The sequence below is a fragment of the Meriones unguiculatus genome, chromosome 2, assembly GCF_030254825.1.
Source record: "Meriones unguiculatus strain TT.TT164.6M chromosome 2, Bangor_MerUng_6.1, whole genome shotgun sequence".
Lineage (NCBI taxonomy): Eukaryota > Metazoa > Chordata > Mammalia > Rodentia > Muridae > Meriones > Meriones unguiculatus.
This window is the reverse complement of record NC_083350.1, coordinates 49,723,705-49,751,198: the sequence shown is the minus strand read 5'-3', so window position 1 is coordinate 49,751,198 and position 27,494 is coordinate 49,723,705. Positions and strand designations below refer to the sequence as shown.

The window sequence follows — 27,494 nt, the reverse complement described above, 5'->3', positions numbered from 1 at the left end:
GCCTGATCCGATGTGTCTTCATCATGTCCTCTTGCACTCCTCCACCTCTCCACCCTCAGCCCTCAACAAACACGCAGCTAGATACAGGTCATTTCAAAAGCAGCAGAGACCCGGATTGAGACTCTAGACCCCATCATGACGCGTGTCTAGGAATGGAGAAAGGACGCCAGGCACTGGGCCCCTAACCCCCCTACCCCCCACCCCGCCGTCCTCCAGTCAATCCGGGTTTACACCGTGGCTCATCCGGGATTAGTCCCTGTGCTCGGCTAATCCCAGTGGCTGGATGGACCCAGAGTCCGAGGCCCTGAAAGCGCAGGCCCTGAGGGAGCGCGTAGGCGGAGGGGAAACATGCTGGGCGAGGAGAGGAGGCGCGTCCGCGAAGGCGGGGCCGGGAACTGGCCGATCCAGTATCTGTTCTTCGACCTCTCTCAAGCCGGGGTTTACCTGGGAACTGGACAGAGGCCAGGCCGCTCCAGTACAGAAGGGAGGGGAGAGCGCAGCCGGAGGCCAGGAAAGAGACCATATCGGTCCCCTTCCCCAAAATCAACTTCCAACCCCCGTTCCTGAGCGTGGGAGGAAGCGCTAGACACACAGATGCCTCCCCCCCCATCCATTTCCGCAATGCCTACTCATTGCCAAAGGAGCGGGAAGTGATACACTAGGGAACGACTCAAGGGCTTCAATTCCCACCCTCAAATCCTTGGAGGGCTCCCCACTGAAGAAGGTAATACAACAAGGTCCCCCCAGAGAGCCCCTCCGTCCCTGACTTTCACCCGAGCTCAGGGCGCATGGAGTGCATGGTGCCGGAGCCGATAGAAATCACTTTGAGGTGCACGAACCAGGTGTCTTGCCCTCCGAGTTCTTACCCTCCCCCTTCCTTCAGCCCCCCCCCCCAAGGCACCACTGATCCCAGTGTAGGTCAGTTTCGCGCGCGCATCTCCCTAGCCCAAGGCCTCCAACCCGAGGACAGCTCTGTTCTCCCAGGGTTATAGACCCGAGGGACCGGAAGAAGCGAAGTGGGGTCCGGTTTTCACACTTTTATTGTAAAGCTCGGGAATAATTACACGGGTCTTTCATTGACAGCTCAGCAAACAAACCGGAAACGAACCGAACCGGAGGGGGTAGGGGCGGTGCCTGCGCATGCTCGCGGCGAAGGGAGGGAGGTCAGAGAAAGACAGAAAAGACAGAAATCATTACAAATCAACGGGATTGTGCTCGCAGCGCCGGGGGTGGGGATGGAGTGGAGGCGGGGGCCCTTCCCGGGAGGAGCGAGGCGGTGGGAAGTGGCACGAACCAAGAGAAACACGACCCCGAAGTGGGCACCCGACGCGCCCAATCCCCCCCCTCCCCAACCCTCCCACCCGACACACGAGAGAGACACGGCCCCCCTCCCCACTCAGATAACCCAAGGAGACACAGTCTCCCCTCCCCATGGGCAGACATACCCGCCCTGGAACCCCAATGGGCGAGATGGCCCTTCCTCCTAGAGAAGTCTCACAAGATGCCCCCCCCCCAGAGACTTTCTCATGGTCAACACAAGCCCTCCCAACAATGGAGACAGACAGCCCCCACCCAGGGAAGGAATGGCTCCAGGGGGCCGCCCTCAGGAGAGAGTGGTATCCTAGAGTCCCTAGGCGGAAAGAATTCAGAGATGCTCAGCCTCATTCCAAGTGCTGCAGGGCAGAGACTCTCCCGTCGGAGAGATGGGGGGTGGGGGGAGAGCCAGAGACATCTCTTCCAGGGAGCTTCATAGACAGCTCTTCCTGGAAAGAGAGCCGGCCCAAGACTGACTTGTCTTAGGTACTCCCAGGAATCCTGGGAGGCAAACAGGCTCCACAGAGAGCCTGGGTAGGAAAGAGAGACATGTTCCCATGGTCCCCGGTGGGAATTCATGTCCCCAGAGACTCCCAAGGAGAGACATAAGGACTAGGAAGCCCCCAGGTTAAGGGTGCCAGGAGGCAGCTCCCCTCCTGATGCTTTGGGGACCCTAGGAAATATGTCCCCACATACCCTTCCCCTACTAACAGACATGTTCTGAAGTAGGGAGGTGGGGACCAACTCGGTCCCTCTAGGAAGACACTGACTGGGTCAGGCTGGGTTTGAGGGGGTCTCCTCTGGCCAAATGTCGCCTATTGGTACATAAAACTGTACGCGACACAAGGCATTGGGAAGGGGTATTACAGACCTAGGACCAACAGGGTTAGTCCCTAGTGCTGTCACCCATCCCCTGCCCACCTTTGGTTTCACCTCTTGAGTGCCCAGGTGGTGACAGACTCAGTGCCCTTACCCCGACCAGGGGACAGGGCTCTGCCCTTGCCTGTGGAAGGGCTTCTGCTCTGTGCTTCTGAGCCCTCCCAGCCATCTAGGCTACCCTACCCCCTTCCTTCTGGCTTCTCCATTGTGCAAAATGTTCCTCTGCCCTCCCACTCCGTGCTCAGGAGTCCCCAAGGCCAGGTCAGGGTACCCAAGCCACCAGGGGCTTCCAGTGGGAGTCTACTGACCCCATGGATGCCTCTTGGCTGGATTACCCTCTCCATTGGGCAGATGGGCCTCATACAATCTTTTTGTCCAGATCCTAACCTTCAGGACCCAGGACAGCCCTCCAGGCCACTGCCCCACTAGCCGGGCACCTCACGCTACCAGCTCCACCACTATTGCACCTGCCCCATTTGTGCAGGGGAAAGGGGCTGTGTCCTTAGCAAGCCCCTGGCCCACCTTCTGGGCCTCCCCCAGGGATGGGAGCCTTTGGCCAACCCCTAGACCTGGCTGTTGTCACCTTAGCCACCCTACCCACTGCCCTCCATAGAAGGGCTGTGGATGCCAGGGTCACCACCCTAACAGCGCACTCCTTCCCAGCACTGTTACCCCAGACAAAAGTAGGGGCAAGGAGGCAGAGAATCGGGTGACTCTACAGCCCCTGGCTTTTCTGGAGTGGTAGTGGGGTCTCTGGGGTTACAGGAGTCAAGACTCCAGCAGCACAGCTCCCAAAGGCACCGGACAACCCAGCAGCCTGTCCACCCCTCCCAAATGGGCCACCCCCCCAAGCTTAGACTAAGCCAAGTGGGGGCCATACCCTGAGTCTCCAGCCTCCCAGCCCCGGCCCTTGGGGAGCTGGAGAGGTAGGGGCCAAGGCAGTGGGGGCTTTTGGAAGGAAGGGAGGCTGAGGCTGTGAGATGGCCACAGTGGGAGGTGGGGGGCTCTGCAGGACACCCCTCACACCTCGGCCCCCCTGAGGTGAAGAACCCCCCCACCTCATCATGGCTGACTGGGCTTCTCGGGCCCCCTAAACTTCCCCACCCCCTCCCCCATGGGACCCCTGACCCTGGTGAAGGGAAGCCCAACTGGAAGAAGGGGCCTGGAGCCCAGGGTGCCCTGAGGCAGCCCTTCCCACCCCCTGAGATCAAGGCAATGGTGGTTTTACAGGCTGATGGGTCAGTCATGGCAGGGGCTGGGGGTTGGAGGGCAGGGAGGAGAGGCAAGGTGCGGGTCCCCCACAGAGGAGGCAGCAACCAGCCACCCCCTGAGCAACCTTTCCTGCTCCCAACTCACCCAACCAGGCCAGAGGCACAGTCATCCCATCCCTGTCCAGCTGCCCCCGACAGCCTCAGGGCCCCTCTGTGATGCTCATCTGGGTATGGGGGTCCAGTCTGAGGGGGGGAGCCCCCCTCCCCCAGGGCACAGCGCAACAGTTCCAAAAAAATAGAGATTTGTATTTTTTCTTAAAAAAAAAATTAAATAAAAGCCCAGCTCTGCTGATAGGCGAACGTTACCCCTGTCCCCACCCCCACCCACCCTTTGTTCCCCTGGCCTGCACCCCCATCCCACCATGGCCCCAGGGGTATTTACAACATGGAACAATAGAGGCCTTGGGGGGGCACTGCGGCAGGGAGGAGGGGCACAGGGCAGGTCCCCCCTCCCCGGAGGGGCCCCCCCAAGACAACACAACATCAACAAGAAAAGTTGCAAATCAGGCAGAAATGGGGACATCATTCCAAGGTCCTTATATACAGACACCGCAAGACCAGCAGGGAAGGGGGTGCCCAGATGGGATCAGGCATGAGCCTGTGACAGGCAGGTGGGCCAGCCCAGAAGCAGTACTGGAAGACGGAGGCCTTCCCGGTACTCTCACCCCAATCCCCACCCCACCTTTGGTAACAACAGCCCTTCAGAGAGCCCCTGGTGGTGGAAAGTTTCCTCTGAGCTTTCCCAGGGAGTAAGTCCCCCAGTTGACAGCTGCAAGGCTACACTGCCCTGGCCAGCCGTGCAGGAGACGGTGAGTTAAAGTGTGCTGCCCACTTTTGACTCTACCATCCGCCCAAAGCAAGGGGGTGCTCCCTAGAAGTAGATGGAAGAGAGCCCAGTCATTGCAGCGGAGCCCTTGTGGGCATCCACTGGGCGGAGCCCCGTAGATGGGGAAGAGGGGCTCCCTGGAGCTAAGGGGTAGGAATCGGGGAAAAGATCTGGACCCTGCGTCGGGGCAAGGGTCAACGTGGTCTTGAGGCCAGTACTCCCGCGGATCGGGGCCCTGACCACAGAGTCCACGCTGGAAGGAGTGAGTGGGGCCCTGGAATAGACCCAGTTGGGAACTGGCCGGCAACTGGGGGAGGAGTGGCCGCCGGCCAGAAGGGGGCTCACAGGTAGATCTCACGCTTGGCGGCGGTCTGGGCAGATGCCGGTGTGGCTGTGGGTGGGAAGTCCGAGGTCTGGGTCAGGGGAATTTCCTCCAAGGTGGCCGAGTCCTTGCAGGAGTCATGGCTACTGTGGGAGAAGGCACTGTAGGAGGGCAGGAGGCGCACGGGGGCCGTTTTGGTGTTCCGGTCTTCCGGGGGGCTGGGGCTGCCGGCGCCCGCAGGCTCCTGCCCTCCTCGGTCCTGGTAAGGCACGAAGGTGGAGAGTTTGAGGGCGCTGCTCTTGGTCCGGCGGCTGGGAGACGACTGGCCAGGCATCCAGCATGTGTCAGAGTGACCAAACTCGCTGCACTCCCGGGTACATGTGCCCGTCATGGCAACATCGGGCAACGGGCGGAGGTCTGCAGGAGAGCAAGGACAGCCTTTAGGGATGGCACCCTCGAAGAGCTCTGCTCCGAGGCCTCTCATTATCATACACGGTCTACTTCTGAACTGAGGTTCCTGCGGGTCCTCCTGCCCACAGAGCTCAGAGCCCCCACCCCCCACACCCAGGGCAAGCACAATCTCCCTTATCCACCTGTGGTCCACTGTCTCTGTACTAGGTCAGTGTCTCTCTCTCTACACACACACACACACACACACACACACACACACACACACCTTAAATAGGCGCTATTCTTCCAGCCTCACCTACCCTCCAGCACACTTCTCACACACCCACCAAATCTGCCCTCAGACAGGTGCACAAACAGCGAATCTGCAAACCGTCACCTGTCTCCAGACAGGTTCAGTCATGGAATTCCACCTTCAGAGGGGGTTGAGGAAACCCCATTGTGATTGAGAGCCCCCCCACACACACATACAGAGCCGTGGTTATACAACAATACCCACTGGACACCTGTCCCCAGACAAAGACGGCACATACCTTCCAAGTCCCCTGAAGCCTTACATGCTCCCAGCCTCCTGAGAAGCCCACCCCACCCCAACACAGCAATGCCTTACTTTAAAGCCAAGGGGAGGAGACGAGCTTCTATGTGGGATGTTCACACGTAAGCACGCACACACAACCAACAAGCACACACATGCAGCCCCTGCCCACCTCACACCAGCCCCTCACCAGCCACCACCCTTGGCCTTGCCCCCAGCTCCCTGCCCAGAACACCCACGGGAACAGGAGTTGGCCGCCTGACATCAGCAGTAGCCAGTGTAGTTGCTGGGCAGCGAGAGTCTCCATGGGAACGGCTGGGCCATGAGCACTTCCTGTCACAGCTGCCCCTGTGCCGCCCTGACTCAGGGACAGCACCAGGCGGTGACCCCCCTCGGGGACATGACTGAAAAGCTCTGCCTGGGGCAGGGGCTCCCCCAGCACCACCCACCCTAGCTTGGCCTCCTGCCAGTGTAAGGTGAGGAGGGGATAGGTTTGTTGCAAACCCTCAAAGCGCCAAAGCTCTTTAGTTCAGGGTTGGGGGACCCGGTATGGCACAGAGCACTGGGTGGGCGGGGCTGGGTGCTGGGGCGAGTCCCATAGAGCCCAGACCCCAGAGCAGCTCCCACCTACCTGGCACTCTGCCTCAGGGCCTGCTCCGGCCAGCCGGCTCTGCGCGGGCACAAAAAGGACGAGACTGGCATGAGATCACGCATAGAGTGGCAGGAGACAGGGCAGAGGGTGCTCTGGGCCCAGGGCCTTGGAGGTTACTCAGGGCCCTATGGCTCAGGGTGAAACCTGGGACTTTTCATCTTCTGGGAGGAGGGAGACTTTGGACTAAGAGAAGTATGAGCCCCAAAGACAGCTCTAAGTCAGTCTTTTTGTCCCAAGGGCTGGTTTATTTAGATTCCCCTTCACAGGCTGCCATGGATGCCTTCTCACACACACTCCCGTGGACACACACGTGCACCACCGGCATACTCTCTCAATCCATTCCCACGCTCACCTCTGCTCCAGCTTCTCCCTTCAGACCCCTTCCATCAGACAGACCCACCCTGTCAGACTTCCTCCCAGCTCTTCCTTAACCTTCTCCCACTCTTCTCCTGGGGGACGGGGGAAGAGTCTATTCTGCTCTGAATCCCTCATCATCTGGGTGCCATTGTGAGAGCATCATGCTCTTATCTCAAATCCTCTCACTCATTTGGGGACCACCAGTCTCCTTCCAGATTCTTCATCGTTATCTGTGCCTCCTGACCACCATTCTCACCATCCCTGTGCCCAAGAAGGCAGTGTAAGGCCATGCTGAACCCAAAGACCTTAGAGTTAGACATAGATATGAATCCCTTCCAGTTCTGTTGCTTTCCAGATGTGCAATTTTGGGAGAGTTGCAGAACCCCCTCTGAGTCTCAGTTTTTCCCCACTGTAAAGTGGGTACCATAAAGCCCTCAGCTCAGAGTGTGAGGAGTAAATGAGTAGATACATGTGAAAGCATGGTGCTTACTGCAGTACATGCAAACACAAGTCAAGACACGGAGGCTCGTCTTAAAGCAGCGTCACCTTTCCTGGACTTTCACTCATTCCTGGCCTGCCTCAGCCATGCCGACGCTCCTCACCGTTCTCAGGATGCTCCATTTCACCTATGCTGCCGTCGGGGGTGGTGCGCTCATAGTGGTCCTCGGGTAGGGCCAGGGGACCGAGCCGGGGGCCTGAGGATGACTTGCTGGATGGCGTCTCAGACTCTTCCAGGCCGCTATCATAATAACTGTGCTGTGATGGGTCCTGCAGCTCCTGGGCCTGACTGGTGGCCGAGAAGGTGACACGGCGGTGAGGTAACTGTAGGGAGACAGAGCGTTACTCTTGGCTGGCAAGCCTCCTCCAATGCAGTACCACACCAGTTCCCAGCCCAGCAAGACCCTCCCAGGCCTCAGCAGCAGCCAAGAAGAGGTCCAGCCCCTTAGTACAGCATAGGCCCCAGAAAGCACAGCCTGTAGTAGAGGTGCCTCTTAATTCGCGGCTAGCTCCCAGTACAGCCAGGTCCACACACTGAAAATCCCAACACAGCATAGGTCCCACTGTTATTACAGCCCCAGCCTGCCATCACAACCCTAGCCCAGAACTACACCATTTCAGCACAGCCCTTCTAGTTCTAGCCCGGCTTCCCGACACAAGCATGGCTTCCCTTGCCTTCCAGAACAGAATGAGCCCCGATACAGAGTAGAGCCCGAGAGCAGACAGCACAGTCTCAGCCAACTCCAAATGCCAGCCGGGCCTCTAAACACCAGCACAGACCTCAAGCTTCTGAAACAGCTTCCTGAAAGCAGGACTCCTAACTCCCAGACAGCCCTTCTGAACAGAACAGTCTAATGTACCTTCTCGGCTTGAGCTCCTCACCTGTCTCACTGTTCTGTAACTCCCCGTTGCCTCCATCCAAAAGGTACCAACCTCTTGAATCTTGCTCCTCAGACCAAGTCTTCAGTGCTGAGGCCTCAAAGAGGCCCTCCTACTGAGTCCTCAGCCCCCCACAAATCCCTTCATAGAGGCCCGAATATGGGAGCATATGAAGGGAGGAGAGAGAAGTCAGACCCGTTGGGGTCAAGAGAACATAAATGGAACCCCTCAGTGCTCCATGTGTGGAAAGGGACTGCAGAGGGCAATGTCCTTCATGGCAGAGCACATGACATCATCATGGGAAGGCTCTTCTCCATGGAGACCCCTCTAGGAAATGAAAGGAGCTAGGAGGGACCCCTTGCTTTGCAGAACAAGATGAGTTCAGATTGGATGTTGGCATTGAGAGAATGGAATGGTGGCAGCCGGTTTTCTGCCAGTTGTTCTGCCTGTTTGCCATGGGTTAATGATCAGACCAGGAACCTGGCAACCTCAGCCTGGCACTTGGCACAATCATCAAGCCACCCACCTGGGACCTCCACTGGTTTTCCTGCCAGCCAGAAATTAGGAGTTGTGAAGGGCACAGATCCTGGGCCCCTGGAGGCCAGAGGAGCAACAAGGCCCAGGTCCTGTTGAGTCAACAGACTTTAATTCTCTAAGACAGAAGCAACTTGTCTCAGCTCTGTGGCCCTTTCACAAAAGGTCAAGGAAATAGTAAATAAAGATGGTCACGGGTTTGTAAGCCCACACTCTCACTCTCCACCCCTTCTGCAACCTCCTTTTAATGTCTGGTGTCAGGGGATGGGGTGTGAGGACAAAGAGCTTTGGAGTGATAGGAAGGCAGCCCATTGCTACCTCCCCACATTTTTCAGGAACACATTTGGTCCCAACCAGTGCAGGGTCTGGGTGATGAAACCAGACTCCAGAACTGACCTGCACTTTGGGGGCTATGAGGTTATAAAGGAGCAAGGTTCGCCTGGTTTGGGAGATAAAGAGGCACCAGGACAGTCCTCAAAGGCACAAGGCAGCTCGGTTATTGATGCTTCTTGTTTTTTGTCAAGACTGACCATCAGCCCTTCTTTTCTAAAGAACCCAGTAATCAAGGGGTTCAGTCCTACATGTGGGCATGTCCCTTGGGCCTTTCCCCAGGGTTTTTGTTTTTGTTTTTCCAGTGAATGCTGAATGGTTATTCTCAACCTCAACTGCTCTGGCAATTCTATAAAATCTTAAGAGACCAGGTCCCAAATCCCTCAGTCTCTGGTCCTGAAGATCCTGAGACCTTGCTGAGCATTTCATGGGCTACCTACCCATCCAGACCCTCCAGACCCTCCAGACCCAGCATGTCTGAAATCAAATTATATTTCATCGATTGTCTTTCACATAGGCACTGAGCTCATCACTCTCTCATCACCCACAGTCAGAAAGCTGATACCCACCTGGGAATTCTGAGGGTTCTCCCTCAGTTCTCCCCACCCCTACTCCCTATCAACTAGGATCTTGAATATTATTGTCCCTCCCTCCCTAAATTCAGCCAAATCCATCCACCTATCTTCTTTACTGCCATCCTTAGTGTAAACCTTAGTGATCCAAAGCCCCCTCCAGGCCCCCTTCAGCACAGATGAACATTAAGCTAGGCCTAGCTTTACACAGGCTAGGCAGGGCAAGTGGCTCTTTCTAAAATTCAGTTCATCCGGCAAACTGAGATATAAGGGACTTGCTTCTCTTCTCCAGGGACATTCAGCAAGGAATCCTTGTCCTATACAATCTGTAGTTCTTCAGGCTCATATTACTCTCTCCCACATCCTCCACTCCAACCTGAATGGTCCCTTTTCCATCCTCTTCTTGCTTGCAACCTGGTGACACTCAACCCCTGCTTCAAGAGCTGCTCAGACAGTGACCCTAGGCCAGGGGGGCCCTTCTGCCCAAATCCTACTCACCACCGACAAGCTGGCTCTGGTTTCCTATTCCCCTATAAGCCCATTCATATTTCCCCAACATTATATCCTAAAAGTAGGAGGAGACATTACAGACAAACAAATGTGGAAAACTCAGTTATACAAGTTTAACAAGTTCACCCTTTGTTACAGGGTTTTGCAGAACTTTTTATAGGCTAATATGATAGCTAGTCTCTTACTAACTTAATCATAGAATCAGCTTTTAATTGTATAGTGGATAATGGCAGACTCTGACAATCAGATCCCCTGATGCTTTGTGCTTAAATCCTAACTTTATCAACTGCTAGTTTTCACTTATGTGAAATGACTATAATAAACTGGCCTGTGTCATAAAGTTATGAGCATTGACTGAATTCACATGTGGTACCTTGCACCTAGCAAGGCCTCCCAAAATGGGAAACAGCAGTAATACAAGTTTCATAGAATTAGGATAGTGGTACATGAGTTAATTCCAGCACTAGGAAGGCAAAGGCAGTGGATGTCTATTTTGAGGCCAGCCAGGTCTACATAGCAAGCTCCAGACCATTCAGGCTACATAATGGGACTCTGTCTCAAAAACAAAACAACAAACAAACCAAACCAACCTAAAATAGTTTTGCAGTATACATAGGTAAAAGCTCTGACACTTAGGATTCATTGACACTTGATACTTATGTTTCATTTCACTTATAACCATTTTTCTGAGTACCATGCTGAGCACACAGTAGAAACTTGGCCTATATGCTCAGTCAAAGACAACAGGTAATGTAGTTTGGTTATATTCAAATGTTGGGAAGAGGTGAGGTATTCAGTGTGTTTTCGAGGATGGGCTGGGTTGGAGACCAAAGAAGGACAATCCCTCAGACCTTGAGGGGGAAGAAAAGGGATCAGTGAACTAAAAGTACGGAAGAAGCAACAGAAATGGAAGAGAAAGAGTGGGAGATCCGGAGTTTCTGGAAGTCACCCGAGATATCCTGACTTCTCAGGAGAAAGAAGTTGTAACTAGATATGACCTCCCCAAACCCTGCTCCTCCAAAACTCTTCAGATTGCCTTTTCACTTTGGGGGGTATCCCAGGACTTTGGGGAGTTTATACATGGAACCAAGAAGAGAGCTGGCGCCTTGGACCTCCTGGGAGTGTCTCAAGCCTCTTCGATCACCATAGAGATAAGCTGCCTCTGACCTCAGAGACTCCCCCAGGACAGAAGGCCCCTCACCCACACCTTAACTTCCCTCAGGCACAACTGGAGACAGAGGAGACCCAGGAGAACAAGAAGTGAGAGACGGAGGGAGAGAGAGCGAGAGCTAGCTGGTGACCCTGGCTAGAGTAAGGGGCTGGCGGAGGGGACAGAGGTAGCTTCGGGCAGGAGGCAGGAATGGGATACCTCATCCTATGGCAATGGCTCACCCAAGCATGAGGGTGTGAAGTGGGTCTCTGCAGTGTTGGAGAAGCCCCTGCTTCTCCCAGGGCCTTTCCCAGGCTGGATCATGAGGAGACACAAGACAGGACCAGCTAATTGCTGAGTGTTGGTGTGATGAAGAGGCTGGGAAAGGGACTTGGGGGAAGAGCTTGCCCTGAGGGAAAGTGGATGGTGTAATCAAAAGGTTCTCTGGCCTCACCTGGGGCAGGAAGGCTGGCTGCCGCCCCACACAGGTGCTCTGGCTTCAGGTTTCTCAGAAGCTATTCCATTCAGGCAGATAGGAAAAAATTGTCTGGGACCAGGGAGACAGAACCTTTACAACTCTTTCTTGGTGAAGAGTCCTAGGGCAGGGAGAAAGCCTCACAAATATGGAGTATGTGGTGAGGGAGCAAGCTACCACACTCCTCCATTTGAAAGCCGAAACTTTCTCCAGACATGGAGATGGGTGTGGGGGTGGTTGGGAGATGATATGCTAAGATAGGGCTCCCGAGTAAAGCAGGCGGGTCTAGGGAGTAGGGAGGGATATAGTGAAATTGAGGCAGGATTTGAGAACAAAGCTGCTTCCAGTCTCTCTCGCTGCTTCTCTCAGTTCCGGGAAAATAAGAAACCAAAACTCCAAAAATAGACAACTTTATTGTAGGGCCACATGAATAGGGCTGGGGCAGGGGACATGGGGCCAGCCCCTGGGGCCTGGGGATGAGGAAGAAGTTAATACACAGTACATGTAGAAGGCACAAGTGGGGAGGTTCCCCCCTCCCTAGCAGAGTTCCCACCCAGTTTCTAGGTCTTCTGTGTCCCCTCCAAAGGAGCACCGATAGAGCTGATCTCCAGTAGAGACCCACGTTTGGAACAGTCTCCTCCCATTTCCCCCGTTCCCTTCTGTCTCCAAACCTATTCACCTGCCCATCAGCTCCACCTGAAAGACCCAGGAGCTAGTTCAGCATCCTGGGATCTGACAAGCCAGGCTTCTCCCTGTGGGGAGGAGCAGGGAGGACAGAGCCCCACCCCAAGTCAGTTTCCACTCAGCCTAACCCTCCCTATCTGGGCAAGGCAGCAGGATCCTTAGTTGAGGCCTTAGCACCCCCAGATCAGTGTTCCCACCTCCCACGGCTAGCTCAGGATGCTCGCACATGATCTAGTCGATCATGGCAGGCGCACTACCTGCTCTATCACTCCCACACCTCGGTCCAGATGGCCCCGTGGTAGGGGTGGGGCGGGGGCTGGGGTGTGCTAAGCCGAAAGGGCTGGCCTACCTGCTTGCTGGGGTATTTGGGGGGGTTGGTTCGATAGCTGTAGTCGGAGTACTGCTCGGAGCCCGTGGACGTGGTGTCCCCGGTGCCCACAAACGTGTTTGCAGGCGGCAGGTCCTGCACCACCTGGTGCTTCTTGGAGGCCGAGGGTGACTGGGGTTGCAGCTGGATGGAAGGCAGTGGGGAGTTGGAGCGGTAATGGCGGCCCAGGTCGGGGCTGCCTGGCGGGTAGTTGAGGGGCAGGTGGATTCGGGGACTGTCTCCGGGGGCATCGCTCATTAGGTTGAACTTGAGGGATTTCTGCAGCCCAGCCTCATCCTCATCCTCCACCGGTTTCACAGGCTTCGGGGATTTGCTCTTCTTCCCCTTGCTCTTGTTTCCCTTAGCAGCTTTGCCGCTGGGCTTGGGGGCGTACAGGTCCTTGGTCTCCTTCTTCCCAGCCTGGTACCCGCTCTTGGCCTCCCGCTGCCGGCAGTAGCGCACCAGTACCGCCAGCGCGATGAGTAAGGCCACAGCCACCACGCCGGCCACAACACCAAAGAGAATGTTGCCCCGCTGCTTGGAGCGCTCGTATTCCGGGTCCCCGGCAATGTCAATATCCAGGGGCGTGTCCAAGCTGTGGACAAGCAGGTTCTCCAGTAGGGTGCGGTTGGCCAAGGTCTCATTGACGTAAAGGTGGACCAAGGCTGTGCCGTAGCGAGGAGGCTTGCCGCGGTCACTGACCTTCACCACAAGGCGGTGTAGTCCGTGGTGGCGCCTCTCGATCTCCTTCTCCAGGGTGATGGCACCTGAGTGCGAGCCAATCTGGAAGAGTCCATAAGGGTTGCCACCGGCAATGCTATAGATCAGCTCAGCATTGACGCCGGAGTCAATGTCCTCCGCTGTCACCTGGCTGACCGTCTCCCCGAGACGCGTCTGCGGGGTCAGCAGTCGGTGAGACGTGTTGGAGGGGGCCGTGATAAAGGGTGCGTTGTCGTTCTCATCCAACACGTTGATGGTGACGCCAACGTACGCCGACCGAGGCGGCACGCCACCGTCGACCGCCTTCAGCTGGAACGTGTAGGTGCTCTGCTGCTCCCGATCGAAACTCAGACTGGATAGGATGGTGCCTGTGCCGTTCTGGATAACAAAGTCACCATTGTCCTGCTCTACCGAGAGCTGCACCCGGGCGTTCTCCCCCTTGTCGCCGTCAATGACAGTCACCATGCCCACTGGACTCAGCGCTGGCATGTTCTCCATCACGGAGAAGTTGTAGCCACTCAGCATAAATTTGGGGTCATTGTCATTGCAGTCAAGCACATTGACAAGGACCGTGGCTGTGCCCTGAAGGCTGGGGCTGCCCCGGTCGGCCGCCACCACCTTCAGCTCATAGCTGTCTCTCTGTTCCCGATCCAGCGAGGTCTTCACCCGGATCTCTCCGTTCTCGGGCGAGATAGTGAAGAGGCCTTGCGCTGCTGGCTCGGGTTCCAGAGAGTACACCAGCTCTGCGTTCGAGCCAGAGTCGGCGTCACTGGCGGTGACCTCGGCCACCACCTCCCCGGGCTTGTTGTTTTCCGGGAAGGCAACTTCAGTGACGCTCTGGGTGAAGACAGGGGCGTTGTCATTGACATCTACCACCTGCACCTTGAGGGAGTTGGTGCTGGAGAGCGGGGGGTTGCCGGAGTCCACAGCCACGATCTCAATGGTATAGTCTTTGACTTTCTCGTAGTCGAGAGGGGTGGTGGTCTGCAGGAAGTACTTCTTCTTGCTGTCACTGCCTGTCTCGCTGGCCTGGCGTAGCTGGAAGGGCACGTCACCCGCTACCACACAGGTGACAGCCGCGTTCTCTCCCTCATCCCGGTCGGACACTTGCACCAAGGCCACAGCGGTCTCCTCGGCCACATCCTCCGATATGTTGGCCATCCCGTCTTGGTGAGTCACCAGCCCGATGCCTCGGATCTCGATGGTGGGGGCATTGTCGTTCATATCTTTCACAGTCACAACTACCTGGGCACGGGCACTCTTGGGGTTGGCGCCTCGGTCCTTGGCGAGCACCGAGAAACGCAGAGTGCTTAGATCCTCGCGGTCCACGGGGCCCTGAACGGTGATGAGTCCAGTGTTTCTGTCTAGTCGCAAGAGACGCCTGACCACTTCGGGCGCCTGGTGGAAGGTATAGTCAATCTCCGCATTGGCACCTTGGTCCGAGTCATTGGCTTTCACCTACAGGGGACGGGGACAGGTTAGTGAGCTAACAGTGCACGTGCTACTGAGGTCCTTTCCCACAAGCAGGTCAGGCTCAATGATGCTAGCTTAGCAACCTTTCCAAAAGTGGCACTCGGTGCGGTCTTTCCCCTAGGCCTGGCACCTTGGTCGACACCGCTAACCTCTTTTCCTAAAGAGCTCAGATGCAGCTTGCAAATCCTTCTTAGTAACACTACATCACCAGGACCGGGCAGAATTATATTTCACTCTTCATTTGTACCAGTCCACCTAAGCACAGAGGTGGGGAGCTGACAAGCATCGAGAAACCCTTTCAGTCAAATGAGCTCCCCCCCTCCGCCCCCCGCACGCATTCTGAAGGGATGAGAAAGGATTTACGCATCAGAGATGGCAGGCATACATGCACTTATTGTGTACATACCTGGTATGAAGGCATGTGACATACTTACAAATATGTGACTCTAAGCTGCGCTTATATTTCAGTGTGAGAAGGTGTGTTTGTTCATGCGTGCACATGCATCAGTGTGGACCCCCATGCCCAACTAGAGGCCCCAGGTGAGGGGATTTCTATTGAAAGCAACCGGGTAGAGAGAGATACGGGTCAGAAAGAGCCCGGCAGGCCCAACCCAGCCACTGCTGTCAAACTGGGGAAACCTGTTTCTTCAGCTCCCTTACTGTTGTCTGTTGCTGGCAAGGCACCAGTGTGAGGAATCCAGCCTGAGCCTGGGGCCAGAAGGGAGGGGTTGGTGCAGGCCACAGAGCCTGCTGGCAGCAGGCTGGGCTTCCAGAACCAAACAATGAACTGCCTGTCCCTTTGCAGCGGGCACGCCCTCCCACGCCAATGCCGCCCTGCACTGGGACCAAGTCTATATAAACATGGGTGGTAATGGGGCAACAGAAGCCAGGTGGGAATGGCGAGGAGGTACCACTGGTGAGGGGTTGGAAGTGTTTACAGGCAAACAGAATTGTAATGAAGTGTATGTGTGTGTGTGAGGGGGGAAGGGTGGGAAGGAGTAGGCATAACTTGGCAGAGCCTCTAAGGAGCAAAATGAAAGTCTTGAGTTCAAATCCCAGCTCAACCGCTCTCCAATTAATTATATGGCCTTGGGCCAATTATTTAATCTCCCCTAGCCTCTCTCTACAAATGTATAAAATGGGGATGATTAATAGAACTTATTTCCTAAGATTGTGATAAAGGTTAAATGGGGTAATATAAAAGAAATACCTACTGCTGCCTGGAACATGGCGAGTGACTCTTAAATAATTCCGATTTTCTTTTTATCTGTCATCCATTCATTCATTTTCCCATCCATCTGTTCTAAGAAGTCCAATTACACAGTGCTGAGCACCGCACCTCGAGTCGCTCGTGCCACTGCTGAACTTCCATCCTTCTCCTCAGGAAGGAAAGTCCATCCATACCCATCAAGGCTTTCCTATGGACAAGAGCTCCCAGCTACGCTGGTGTCCTTCATACCCTTTTTTGTTTGTTTTTGTTTTGGGAACAGGGTTTCTCTGTGTGGCCCTGGCTGTACTGGAACTCTCTATAGAGCCAGCTGACCTCTAACTCACAGATTCTCCTGCCTCTGCCACCAAAATGCTGAGATTAAAGGCGTGAGCCATCACCGCCTGCCCCTTCACACCGTTAAAGGCAAACCTCTATTTCCCTACCCAATCCCAGCATGTCCATCACCAGCTCCCTGGCTATGCTCCCACAGCCTCCCTGTCTCTAGACTGGTCACCTCACTTCTTGGCTAGCTCCTTAACCGACCTCTCATCTTTATTTCTATCTATGACTCTTAGCTTTCCACTCTTGCTTAACTCTATAACTCCTCCTCTTTTCCACCGCCTGGTCTTTCCCATCCACTTTTCAGCACTGCCAACCTCTAAGGACTCCGAATGTCCCATGTGGGTAAGGTGGGCTCCGACCGCAGGCAAGTTTAAAAATCTCTATGGGCTCAGTTTCCTATCTGTAAAATGGGCATAATGCTTACTTACTTTGTACAGTAAGGATTAAATTATATAATGCACATAATGTATTTAGAACAGTGCCTGGCACCTAGACTATTATTATTCACCATCCCGAATGGCTGTCTTTCTATTCTTTCTCAGCCTTGTTGCTATATTCTAGTCCACCAGCCTCTAGAAAAGATTAAAAACTGCCACCCACTCACTTCAGCTCCAGGACCCAGAACGAAGGGTCTCAGGTTGAGTAACGGTGTCCAGGTCAGCTGAACTCTCTTTGGCTCACTCATATCATGGACAGAGATACCTTCAGCCCATGGGGAAGGAGAAAGAAGATGGGGCTGGCAGGAGGCCAGGGGCCGAGATGACAGCGGGAGATACGCCCACCTGTCTGCCAGGACGCTTCTCTGCTCCCTCCAAGGCTCTAGCCCCACCAAGCTGCTGCCCAGCCCCTGGGGCTGTTCCCATGAAGAAGGATGCTGAGAACTTTCGTAGAGTTACTGACACCACATACCAATGGCACCCCATGGCAGGGGGAGGAGCAAGTGTGAAAGCAGTCTGAGGAATGTTGTCAGAACTGAGGAGACTTCTGGCTGACAATGTCTCATGGCTTTGCTGGGCAGGGGCGCAATGAGGTTGAGTCTTTAGCTGAAGTGAAAGCTCACCTGTCTAAAGGGCCCTGCCCCTGGGTAGAAGACACTCTCATGACAGGAGGGGGTCTACTGGGTAAAATGAGAGTTCCTTGACCCAGCCTGGGCTAGGCAGAGGGCACTCCCTGAGCTCGGAGCAATTTCACTTCCCAAGAAGTTTCCCTAAGTCTGATGGGGAGGTATGATGCTATTGAGATGTTATGTCACTGTCATCTAAGTTGATTGACAGTAGAAGAAAGTACCACTTGTTGAAGTGGAGGAGAGGAAGCTGGTGAAAAAGTCTCCTTTGGCTGGGGCTGGGGAGAAGTGAGGGTCCCGTAGCTTTCTGTTGGGTTTTTTTCCCCCCTAAGTGAAGGAATCTTTAACCTGCTTTTGGGAGATCCCATTTCTAAAGGTGAATCACCCTGATGGGTAAGATGGAGTGGGCCTCTCACCTGGATGACCGAGTGACCAATGGGACTGTTCTCGGACAGCTCAGCTTCGTAGGTCGGTCGCTCGAACTTGGGGGCATTGTCGTTTGTATCAAGCACGGTGACACGAAGCAGGGCGCTGCTGGCACGGGGAGGGCTGCCGCCATCCTGAACCTTGATGGTGAGGTCGTAGGAGTCCCAACGCTCACGGTCCAGGTTGCCCATGACAATGAGCTGGGGCTGCTTCTCTTCCTGGTCCTCGGCCACCTGCAGCCCAAAGAGCTCCTGGGCCTCGGGCCCAGCCTGCAGCTCATAAGATGCTACCCCATTGGGGCCAGCGTCTCGGTCCGTGGCCAGTGGGATGGGGAAGAGCGAGCCGATGTTGGTGTTCTCGGGGATAGCCAGGGTGATGACTGGTGAGGCAAAGTTGGGTGTGTTGTCGTTGATGTCCTGCACCTCGATCCGACCCTCTAACAGCCGGGGGCTGCCGTTCTGCACGAGGTCCGTGATAGACACCTCAAACTCCAGGATACAGGGATTCCCAGGGATCTGGTTCTGGCATTCACGGAGCCCCTCTCGGTCAATGGAGGTCTCTGTGGTGAAAATGTCACCAGTCTTGCCATCCACTCGGAGGTACGGAGCACCTACCTCAAGTTTATACAGATGACCCACGTCTGGAAAACCATAGTCAGCAGCGAGGCTCCCGATGAGGGTGTTAGGCGGCTGTTCCTCTTGCACCTTGTATATTATCTGGGTGGTATGGCCTGCAGATGGAACCAGTAGGAGCAGCAATGCCAGCAGTAAGGAGGGCAGCAACAGCCGCTGCCCCCCAGGCCCTGGGCTGGACCTCAGAGGCCCCATCCTGGGAGGATCCAGAATCAGGAGAACTACAAGAAGACACAGAGTAGAGGCCATTAGCTCTGAAGAGGAAGTCGACCCTGGAGGCTGCCAGAGCCAACCCCCCACCCCGCCCTCTCCCGGCGATACACCATTCTCCCGGCCCAGATCTGGGATTCCAGAACCCAGAGTCTCACCCACGGTGGGGTGTAGCAGCTGTGCCTGACCCAGCTGGAGAAGTTGGTAAGATGACAGGCAGGTCTACAGCAGTGCCAGCCCATGGCACGCCCTTACCCAGCTGACGTTCCCTGGGCACCACCCCCCTCCTTCGCCGTCTGCTTTCAGCTTTGTGCTTTACACAACACCTCCTTCTCACCAGCATCTTGCCTTAGTCACCCATGGTAATTACCTTGATACTGAGATACAGAGCAAAAGCAAGGGGAAGGGTTAGGCCTGGGACATCTCCCGTTGGAACACTCCTCCCCACACGTGTAGTACAAGAGCAGCATATACCAACCCCTCAAATACCCCAGACCCTGAGAGTCATTGCCCGGGCTTCCCACTCACGATAGCTGGAGGAAGAGTGGAAGAGTATTTCATTTCTCCTTCTTCTGAGATGGCAAATAAGCTTATGTGTATGTGGGATTACACCCCAAATCCTCCATTTTTGACAAAGAGCATCCATGGCGCCCAGTGTTCCGTTCCCCACTCCCATATCTGAATGCCAATACCTTGTGAAAGTGGCTAGTAGCAGGGCCAGTGAGATGGCCCAGTGGGTAAAGGTGCCTGCTGCCAAGCCTGAAGACCTGTGTTCAGTCTCAGGGGCCTACATCAGAAGGAGACAACTGGCCCTTGGAAGTTATCCTCTGACCCCCAAACATTTCCTGTGATATGCAGCCTTCAATACTTATGTAAATAAATATAATAAAAGGAATTTTAAAACAAGAAAATGCTGAAATGAATAGGTGTTAGCTCTCTCTGGCTTCCGTACAAATGTGTCTCAACACACACACACACACACACACACACACACACCTGCCATGGGCAGGTGTGAGGAATAGAGGCCAAGATTAGGGTTAGGACTGACTGACCTTCAAATTGGCATCGGGAGCTGCCCTGGCCTGTCCTTAGCAACAGAGAACCCAGCAGCTCTAACTGGGACAGAGCTTCAATGACACCGTCAGCCTTTCCCTGGTCCACCCCCTCTGCTCTCCAGATGCTCATCTATCTGCCTCCTGGTTCTTTCTTTTTCTTTTCTTTTCTTTTCTTTTCTCCTCTGGTCCTAAGATTTGAGCACAAAGCATTGTTAGATGAACGGTCAAACACTGAGCCACATTCTCAGAGCTGGGTTTAAAAAAAAAAGTCTCACAAGGTATCCTAGTCCAGCCTTGAACTCCTCCTGACTCAGCTTTCAGAATACTGGGATTACAGATGAGCAGTACCACACCTGGCTTTGGCTCCTGTTTGACCCTTATCACAGTCTGCATCCAGAGCTTGCTGCATACTCACCACCTCCCCATCCCTGACTGGTCCAGTGTCTTTACACCCTCCTCCCTCTGCCACCCCCAGAGCCTTCCAGGAAGGGCTGTGCTGCGAACACTCAAGCCTACAAGTTGCACCACCATTACCACAATGGCTGCCTCTTTCATCACCCAGTTCTGAGGCTGTCCACCTGCCTATGTTATCAGACTTGCCAGTGCTGTCCCAGTCACTGCTCTCTTGTCTCCAAAAAGGCAACCCTGGCAAACCCTTCCTCTATTCAAACCCCAAGTCTCTGGTCCAGCATTTTCTGTAGGGAGGGAGGAAGGTGTCATGCTCCTCACCCCAGGAATTTCCAGGCATGACATTGATCATGCCCATCCCGCTGAAGACAGGTTCTGCCTCCACCCACAACCCTACAATGCCTTCCTAGGTCTCTCCAGCCCACAGTGACCTCTGTCCTCCTCCCATTCACAGCCACGTATTGTCTACGCCAATCCTACGGCAATGAATCACTGGGCTGCCCCGGCCACTGCCCAGCCCTGTGGTTCAACTATAGTATTGAGCACCTATTCTGTGTTCTCCGTCTCCCCGGGAAGATGCCAGACATTCCAAAGAGACAAGAGTTCATATACTCACTCATCCCCCTGCCCCACTGATGAACCTTGTAAAACTGGGTGAAACCGTGCCTATTCACATACTCAACAAATGCTTATTAGGCACTTAGAATGTGCCAGGCAGGCCATGTCCTAGGCTCTAGAACGCAGCAGGAAAGACTGGGCCCATCTGCTCCCACGGTGCTTCTAGCTCAGTGACTGTCAGTTTGCTGCGTTACCTCTGTATACCCACTTGGCATATGTAAGGTAGAAGGGTGAAGATGGGCTTGGGTTCTGACTTTGGATACTGTGAGGCAAGCCCTGGCTGCAGACTTTTGGAGCAAAAGCTCAAAGCCTCAGTTTCTTCACCCATCAAACGAAGACGATGCGATCTATTTCCCGGTGGGTTTGAGTTCACACAGGCTAAAAGTAGGCACTCAACAAACGATCCCTTCTTTCAAAGCACAATCGTCGTCACAGGCCTATTTGGAAAATTGGCGAATGTTTATCATAAGGACCATAATGACCGTAAGCTGACAGCATTTCTTGAGGCAGGATTTCGTACCCTGTAACATGCTGTCCTGGAGGTCAAGATGTAGACAAGCCTGGCCTTAAACTCAAGCCTCTTGAGAGCTGAGATTACAGTTATAACCCTCTGATTGTTTACTGTGTCACATAGCTTTGGACCCAACATACAGTAGATGCGAAATAAACAGTTCTTGTGCAGTGGGGGTTATTTTGGTTCCCTGGGTTTAGCTCCTGATGATGGCCTTGTTTGTATGGTCAATGGCTTAGTCACTTGCCTGCTTGCCAATTCCCTAGGAATCTACTGGGATAAAATGCAAATCTTTATTCAGAGTCTACTCTGTAGTAGATGCTCAGCAAATGTTCACCAAATGTACTGATTCCTTGGACAACTCAAGCACATCATCTCCTTGGAGAGCCTTCCCCAAATACAGGCCCCTCCTGAACCTGTGAGACCTTCACCAGAGAACTGTGCACGCCACTCTCAGCCACAGCTTATTCTCTTTGAAGGAGGGAGAATTTCATGATGCCCTGTTTGGATCAACCCTCCTCCATACTGCTTCAAGCGCCAACCTAAATCGTATCTCCAGAGGACTGCTCAAAAAGCTTCCTCATCTGTGCCTTCTGCCCCCAGATCAAGAGGTCATGTTTTGTGTGTGTGTGTGTGTGTGTGTGTGTGTGTGTGTGTGTTGGGGGGGGTGTCCACATCCCCTTGGAGAACTACACAATATTATCAAGCAGGACTTTCCGGGGAAAATGTCTGTTCACAAAATTTGGCAGCAAATTTGTTGGTCTGTGGTCTACCTCCCTTTAAGGGTTTGCTTTGCCTCCAGCTAGCTGCAGTCAAGAAAGGTTTATCACAGAGTAAGGCACAATCCGAGGAGGTCATGGGGTTGGGGTCTGGAGGCAGGCTTGCCCAGAAAGGGGACAAGTGTTAAGCAGAGTTTCGGTCCTTGAAGTACTTGGAGAGTTTTACCAACCTAAGGATTATCTGGCCCTACCCTTAGGAATTTTGATTGGAAGGTGGGACCTGGAGAACCCCCACCTAAGCAATTGTGATAGGAAGGTCTGGGAAAACAACCTTGAGAGACAGTAGTTTCACAGAGCTGAAAAAGAGCTTAAGCCCTGCACACTTTACCATCACCACCTCTGCTACCACTCAACACCACCACCATCTCAAAAAACTCTAAAGCTTTACTAGTGCATTGCTAAGCATTTCATGAAATTTGCCAATCATTTGAAATGGCTATTTTTAAAGCTCTCTCCTCATCCTTTTTGTTGCTGTTGTGTTTGTTTTTTTTGTTTTTTTTTTTTTTTTTTTTTTTTAGATAAGGTTTCTCTGTGTAGCCCTGGCTGTCCTGGAACTTGCTCTGTAGACCAGTCTGGCCTTGAACTCAGAAATCCACCTGCCTTTGCCTCCCACGTGCTAAGATTAAATAAAAGGCGTGCCCACAGTCTGGGTGTGGTGGTGCATGCCTGTAATCCCAGCACTTGGGAGGCCGAGGCAGGCAGATCTCCGAGTTCGAGGCAGCCTGGTCTATAAATCGAGTCCAGGACAGCCAAAGCTACACAGAGAAACCCTGTCTCAAAAAAAAAAAAAAAAAAAAGTGTGCCCACCATGCCCCACACTCTCCACATCACTGATGCTCTAAGACTCGAAACTGTTCAACACCCTAGGTCACAGAGACTGTATGAACTGGCAGGATCTCTTCCCAACTCAAAGACCCGACTTGGGAAAAGACTCAACAGAAGCTTGAGGCTGAAATATAGTATTTATTCCATTTATTACTTCCGGCCCAACCCTAGATTGCCAACCTGGCCTGGCCAGGAGGGAACCTAAGCTCCCAGCCATTTGCAGCTGGGAGGGAGTCATGTGGCCTGCCAGGAAGGGCTGGGAGAAGCAGTAAAGAGGCCTTTCCACCTCCCTACCCCCAACATTGCTGAACTTTGTCCCAGGCGGTTAGTGCTGGGAGTCATTAGTCCCAGGCGGCAGCCTTTGAAGGGATTAGTACCTTATCTGCCTGGGCTGCCTTCCTAGGCAAGGCTGCCTCTCCACCCAGGAACATGGGTGCCCAGGACCCTGACAGGACAGACCCTAAGTGGAGAAAGGCACATTGACCTGTTTCCAACAGGACTGAGAAAAAAAAAAAATCAGGACTGTAGGAGTGAGGAACAAGCGGACAAGAGTCAAAGAGTCCCCATCTTGTGTCAGCATCTGAGAAGGTATGGGGACAGGTGAGGGGTCACTTGGAACCTTCATTTCCACACCACTTTGGGATCAAGGTCCACTCCTTGCTGGCTGCTGTGCTTACAGCTCACTGTCCCGGTGAGCAGGTCAGCTCTGAAGCCCCTGACCCCTACACCTGCCCCAGCACCATTACACAACAGGCACTGGGGCTGCGAACACAAAACACCAAAGGACAAAGGGAGCATCTGAGAGCCTGGGCGGGAGGGTAAGCAGGAAGAGCGGCATGGGGTGGAGCTGCTCAGGGCTTCCCACAGTGAGCAGTACTGTTGCTCTTCCCCGTCTTCCAGAACCCGCCATTAGCCTCTGCAGGCTCCCAGGCACCTGCATTCTTGAGCCAGATTGCTGAGTTCAAACCCTCACCCCAACACTTCATAGTTGTGTGACCTTATCCAGGTGATCCACTTTTCTGAATCCATTTCCATATTATTAAATAGGGAGTGCGGGGGAGGGGAGAGGAAATCCTGCCTCTTGGACAAGAAAGATGGCTCAGTGGATAAAGGAGCCTATCTCTGAACCTGATTCCCGAGACCTACAGAGCTGAAGGGGAAAACTGACTACTGAAAGTCATTCCCTGACCTCCAAATGTGTGTGCACACAGATAAACTAAATAAATAGAGGTAATACAATTTTTAAAATCCTGCCCCTTCAAGTTACTTGGGAGAACTCAATGAGATTCTGGTACGTCGCAAGACAGGTCAGCTATTTAAGTCTCCCCCTGTAATGGAGCATTCCCCCCCCACCTGGCACATAGTAGGTGCTCTCTGCCTCAATGAATGAAGGAACGAATGTACTAGCCTGTAAAAGAAAAGACAGTGCCTGCTCTACTGCTGCTCCCACACGGGCCCTGGCGAATAGTATACGTTATTTAACAAAATCCCCCTCTGCAACGCCAACCAGCCTTGTTCCTGGCAGGGGCACCTCCTCACCCCACATCAGAACCTGGATTCCCTCTTAGCTCCTCCCCACCATGCAGGCCCCATTCTAGGCAGCGTCTCTTGCCCAGCTCTCTGCAGAAGTAGCCAAAGATGCAAAATACCCTGGGCCCTTCTAATGTAGAACTGGGGATGGGAGACGGAGAGGAGTCAACTAGATGAGGCTGCACAAGGCATGAGCCTTGTCCCCCATGCCCTGCTTCCCACCCTTTCTAAGGTTCCTCTGACCTAACCTAATTCTTATTAAGGCTTCAAGCCCACCGTGGACCCCACCCCATCCCCCACTCAAGAAAGTAGCACGCACATCTAGACCTCTCAGGGTCTACAAACAACTTCTGGGATGTACCGGTCCAGGCAACTCCTGAGGGCTGACCCAGAGCAAGTGCTGGAGGGAGCCCTGGACCTCCCAGCTCTAAGTCCCAGGCTCGGCCAGCAAGAGACACCCTAGTCCTCACCATCTCGGTCAGCGAGCGCTCTCAGCACACACCCAAGCACGCCCGAGTGCCTCCTCCCAGAGGACGCCGAGTGTGTGTCTATGGGGCGGCGGGGGTGGGGGGAGCTGGCGGCCCCTCCTAAGCTTTTGGTCGCCACATCCCCGCCCCCACCAGGGTGACGCCTGGCCTCCTGGAGCCCAAGGTGAGGCTAGGTGAGGCGCAGTACAGTGAGAACTCTCTTAGGCCAGGCGGCCACTCACGTCCCTCGCCTTCGGGACCGCCGCGGGGAATCCCTCCTCTCCCGCATCTCCGGACTCCGCCTAGGTCCCCCCACGAGCCGGCGCCGGCGGGAGCAGCGCAGCGGGCGCCGGGAGGGGGCAGGGAGGAAGCCGGCGCCGGAATCACAAAGCCGCGAGCCTGGCCGGGCGGGGACATTCTCATAAAACCGATCCTCTCGAGGCAGCAGAAACCGGGTACTTGCCCCGCACTCGGTCCTCCATGGCCTCAGCGTCACCTGTTTTTCCTGCCGAAGAAATAGTCGCCCTCACTGCCGGGGAAACTGAGGCTAGAAGCCTGAACTACCAGAGAGTGGCCGGAGAAAGGGGCGAGAGTCCTATTCGCCTACCAGTTTTTCTTCTGCGCATGCTGCCGTCTCCATTCTGGCCCCAGGGCCTTGTTGGTACACAGGACTGGCCTGCAACCGGGCCCCCGGAGAGGGGCACCCAGGTGTGCGCGACCTAGGTGTACTAGGAACCCAGGAGGCTCGGCCAAATGGCCTGAAAAAGGTCCCAAACACCTACAGTGTCGTACCTTTTGCAAAGGGACCTAGGTCCACACAGGCCCAGGGTGGCGGCATGGCGCGGCCTGTCAGGTCCGGCTTGTTCCCGGAATACCGAGCCGGTCAGGCCCCGGAGTGGAAGTAGGGGGTGGTGCCGCCGGGAAGCCGGTCTGGCCGGCCCGGGGGCTCCGGTCGCGCCGATATTCACAATAACAAAGTCCCGATTGAGGTGACAGGGCTCTGGGTGCTCTCTAGGAGAGCCTGGAGGCTTCTCCCGAGGGAATCTGGCCAGGGAGAGTGGAGTGTGTGTGTGTGTGTGTGTATGTGTGTGTGTGCGTGTGTGTGTGTGTGTGTGTGTGCGCGCGCGCGCTGCGGAGTGTAATGTGACACTGTTGGTGTAAGGTGTGTGTGACAACCAGTGTTAAAGATGCTCGAAGCAGCGGATCCTGTTTGTGAGGCGCTGCTGTAGGCGCCTCTGTGTGCTAGGGTGTGTGCTGCCACAGCGTGCTAAGAGATACTGGCTTGTGCATGTGGGGGTGCCGTAGAGAGGGGTAAGCAAGACCCGTGCTGTGTACCTATGTCCTGGCCAAGGAGTGGGCAAGCGTTGTGTTAGGGTGTGTTCCTTCAACGCTGGGTGTAGGGAGCTAGGATCTGAGCCTTCATTTGGAATCATAATCGCACATGAAGGCGTGAGGTTGTGTTTGTGTGTCCGGCACCGCTCAGCCTCACGCCGGATTGTGTTGTACCTATCTGTGGCCACGGGTTGTGTCCCCGCTGCCGATCGTGCAGGCGCGGAAGCAGATCCCGAGCTGGTGACTGTGCCCCAGTGGGCGCTGGTGTGCGGGAGGTATGTCTGCGCTCTCATATGTACGGGTGGATGTATGTGTGTATGTGTCTGTGATGTGGCTCTTCCAGGTGTCCGCGACGAGCTGGAAGCGCCTGAGTGAGCCGAGCAAATCGCCCAACAAGTGTGTGTGTCGTGGATAATGTTCCCGGCTTGCCTGGTCCTCCAGCAGCCCACGGCTGGACTGAGGGCCTCGCGCTTCCCCCAAACCTTCTCCATTCCGCGCGCCCCTGGAGTCTCCCATCCCCGCGGCTCGGAGCGCGCCCGGCTGCGGACGCCGGGGCCGGGGTCCAACTCAGCGCCCCCCCTCCCTCCTCTCCGCTTCTTGCGGTGGACCTCGGAGACCGGGGCGCCCCAGCAGCAACCCCCGACTCGATGTCCCAACGGCCTCCCCCTCAGCCCCGGCGCGCCGCGCTGGGCACCGGCTGGGCCCCGGTCTCCCCGCTCCGGCGAGCGCCCCTCCCTCCGCTCCCTCCGGCCATGGCCGCTCCGGGCCCCGAGCCGCCGCCGCCGCCGCCAGATCCTTACCCGCCTCGGGGCAGCACCGGCCGCCCGCCCCGCTGTCCGCGAGCCGCCGCCGGCCCCGGCGCGGGCTGCGGCTCCGCACGTCTGAGGCTGGCGCTGCGGTCCAGGCTCCGGCTCCGGCCGGCTGTGAGCGCAGCAGCCCGGCGGCTTCGCGTCCGCGCCGCGCTCCCGCTCCGCTAGTGTGTGAGGCGGCAGCGGCGGCGGCGGCGGCGGCGGCGGAGCCAGCAGCGAGCGGAGCGCACAGCCGGCCCGCCCCCTCCCTCCCCCTCCCTCCCGGCCTGCCCGCCCTCCTCCCTTCCCCCCTCCTTCGGCCGGGAGGTGGAGCTGGGACCGCTCGGGTCCCGCTGGGAGGGGACCCTGAGCACCGCGCCCCCAAACCAGCGCCCCCTCCTTTTACGCTGTCCCCACCATTGCCTAAGGCTTCCTCCTTGGCTCTTCACCTCACGCTCGTCCCACCCAAGCCTTCATCTAGGACCCCATCGGAATTGCTCTCCCCTGCCTCAAGCACCTGTCCCCCGCTCTGCCTCCTGGGA

At 55.3% G+C, this 27,494-nt stretch overlaps 1 protein-coding gene across 3 annotated transcripts; it reads right to left on the bottom strand.

Annotated features, from left to right (window-relative positions):
- Positions 1 to 1,022: 1,022 nt before the first annotated feature.
- Pcdh1 (protocadherin 1) lies at positions 1,023 to 27,159 on the bottom strand. Of its 3 annotated transcripts, XM_060377366.1 has the most exons (6): positions 25,625 to 25,808; positions 17,788 to 18,650; positions 12,546 to 14,741; positions 7,167 to 7,386; positions 6,187 to 6,225; positions 4,894 to 5,029 (listed from the first exon to the last, which is right to left on the bottom strand). In XM_060377366.1, exons 1-5 carry the CDS (start codon positions 25,668 to 25,670, stop codon positions 6,200 to 6,202), a joined length of 3,351 nt encoding a protein of 1,116 aa, XP_060233349.1. In that variant the 5' UTR covers positions 25,671 to 25,808; the 3' UTR covers positions 4,894 to 5,029; positions 6,187 to 6,199. The 3 variants fall into 3 exon arrangements, with proteins under 3 accessions (XP_060233350.1, XP_060233348.1, XP_060233349.1); XM_060377367.1 differs by lacking the exons at positions 6,187 to 6,225; positions 25,625 to 25,808 and adding an exon at positions 26,965 to 27,159 and having other exon boundaries at positions 1,023 to 5,029; XM_060377365.1 differs by lacking the exon at positions 6,187 to 6,225 and having other exon boundaries at positions 1,023 to 5,029; positions 25,625 to 25,799.
- Positions 27,160 to 27,494: the final 335 nt, after the last annotated feature.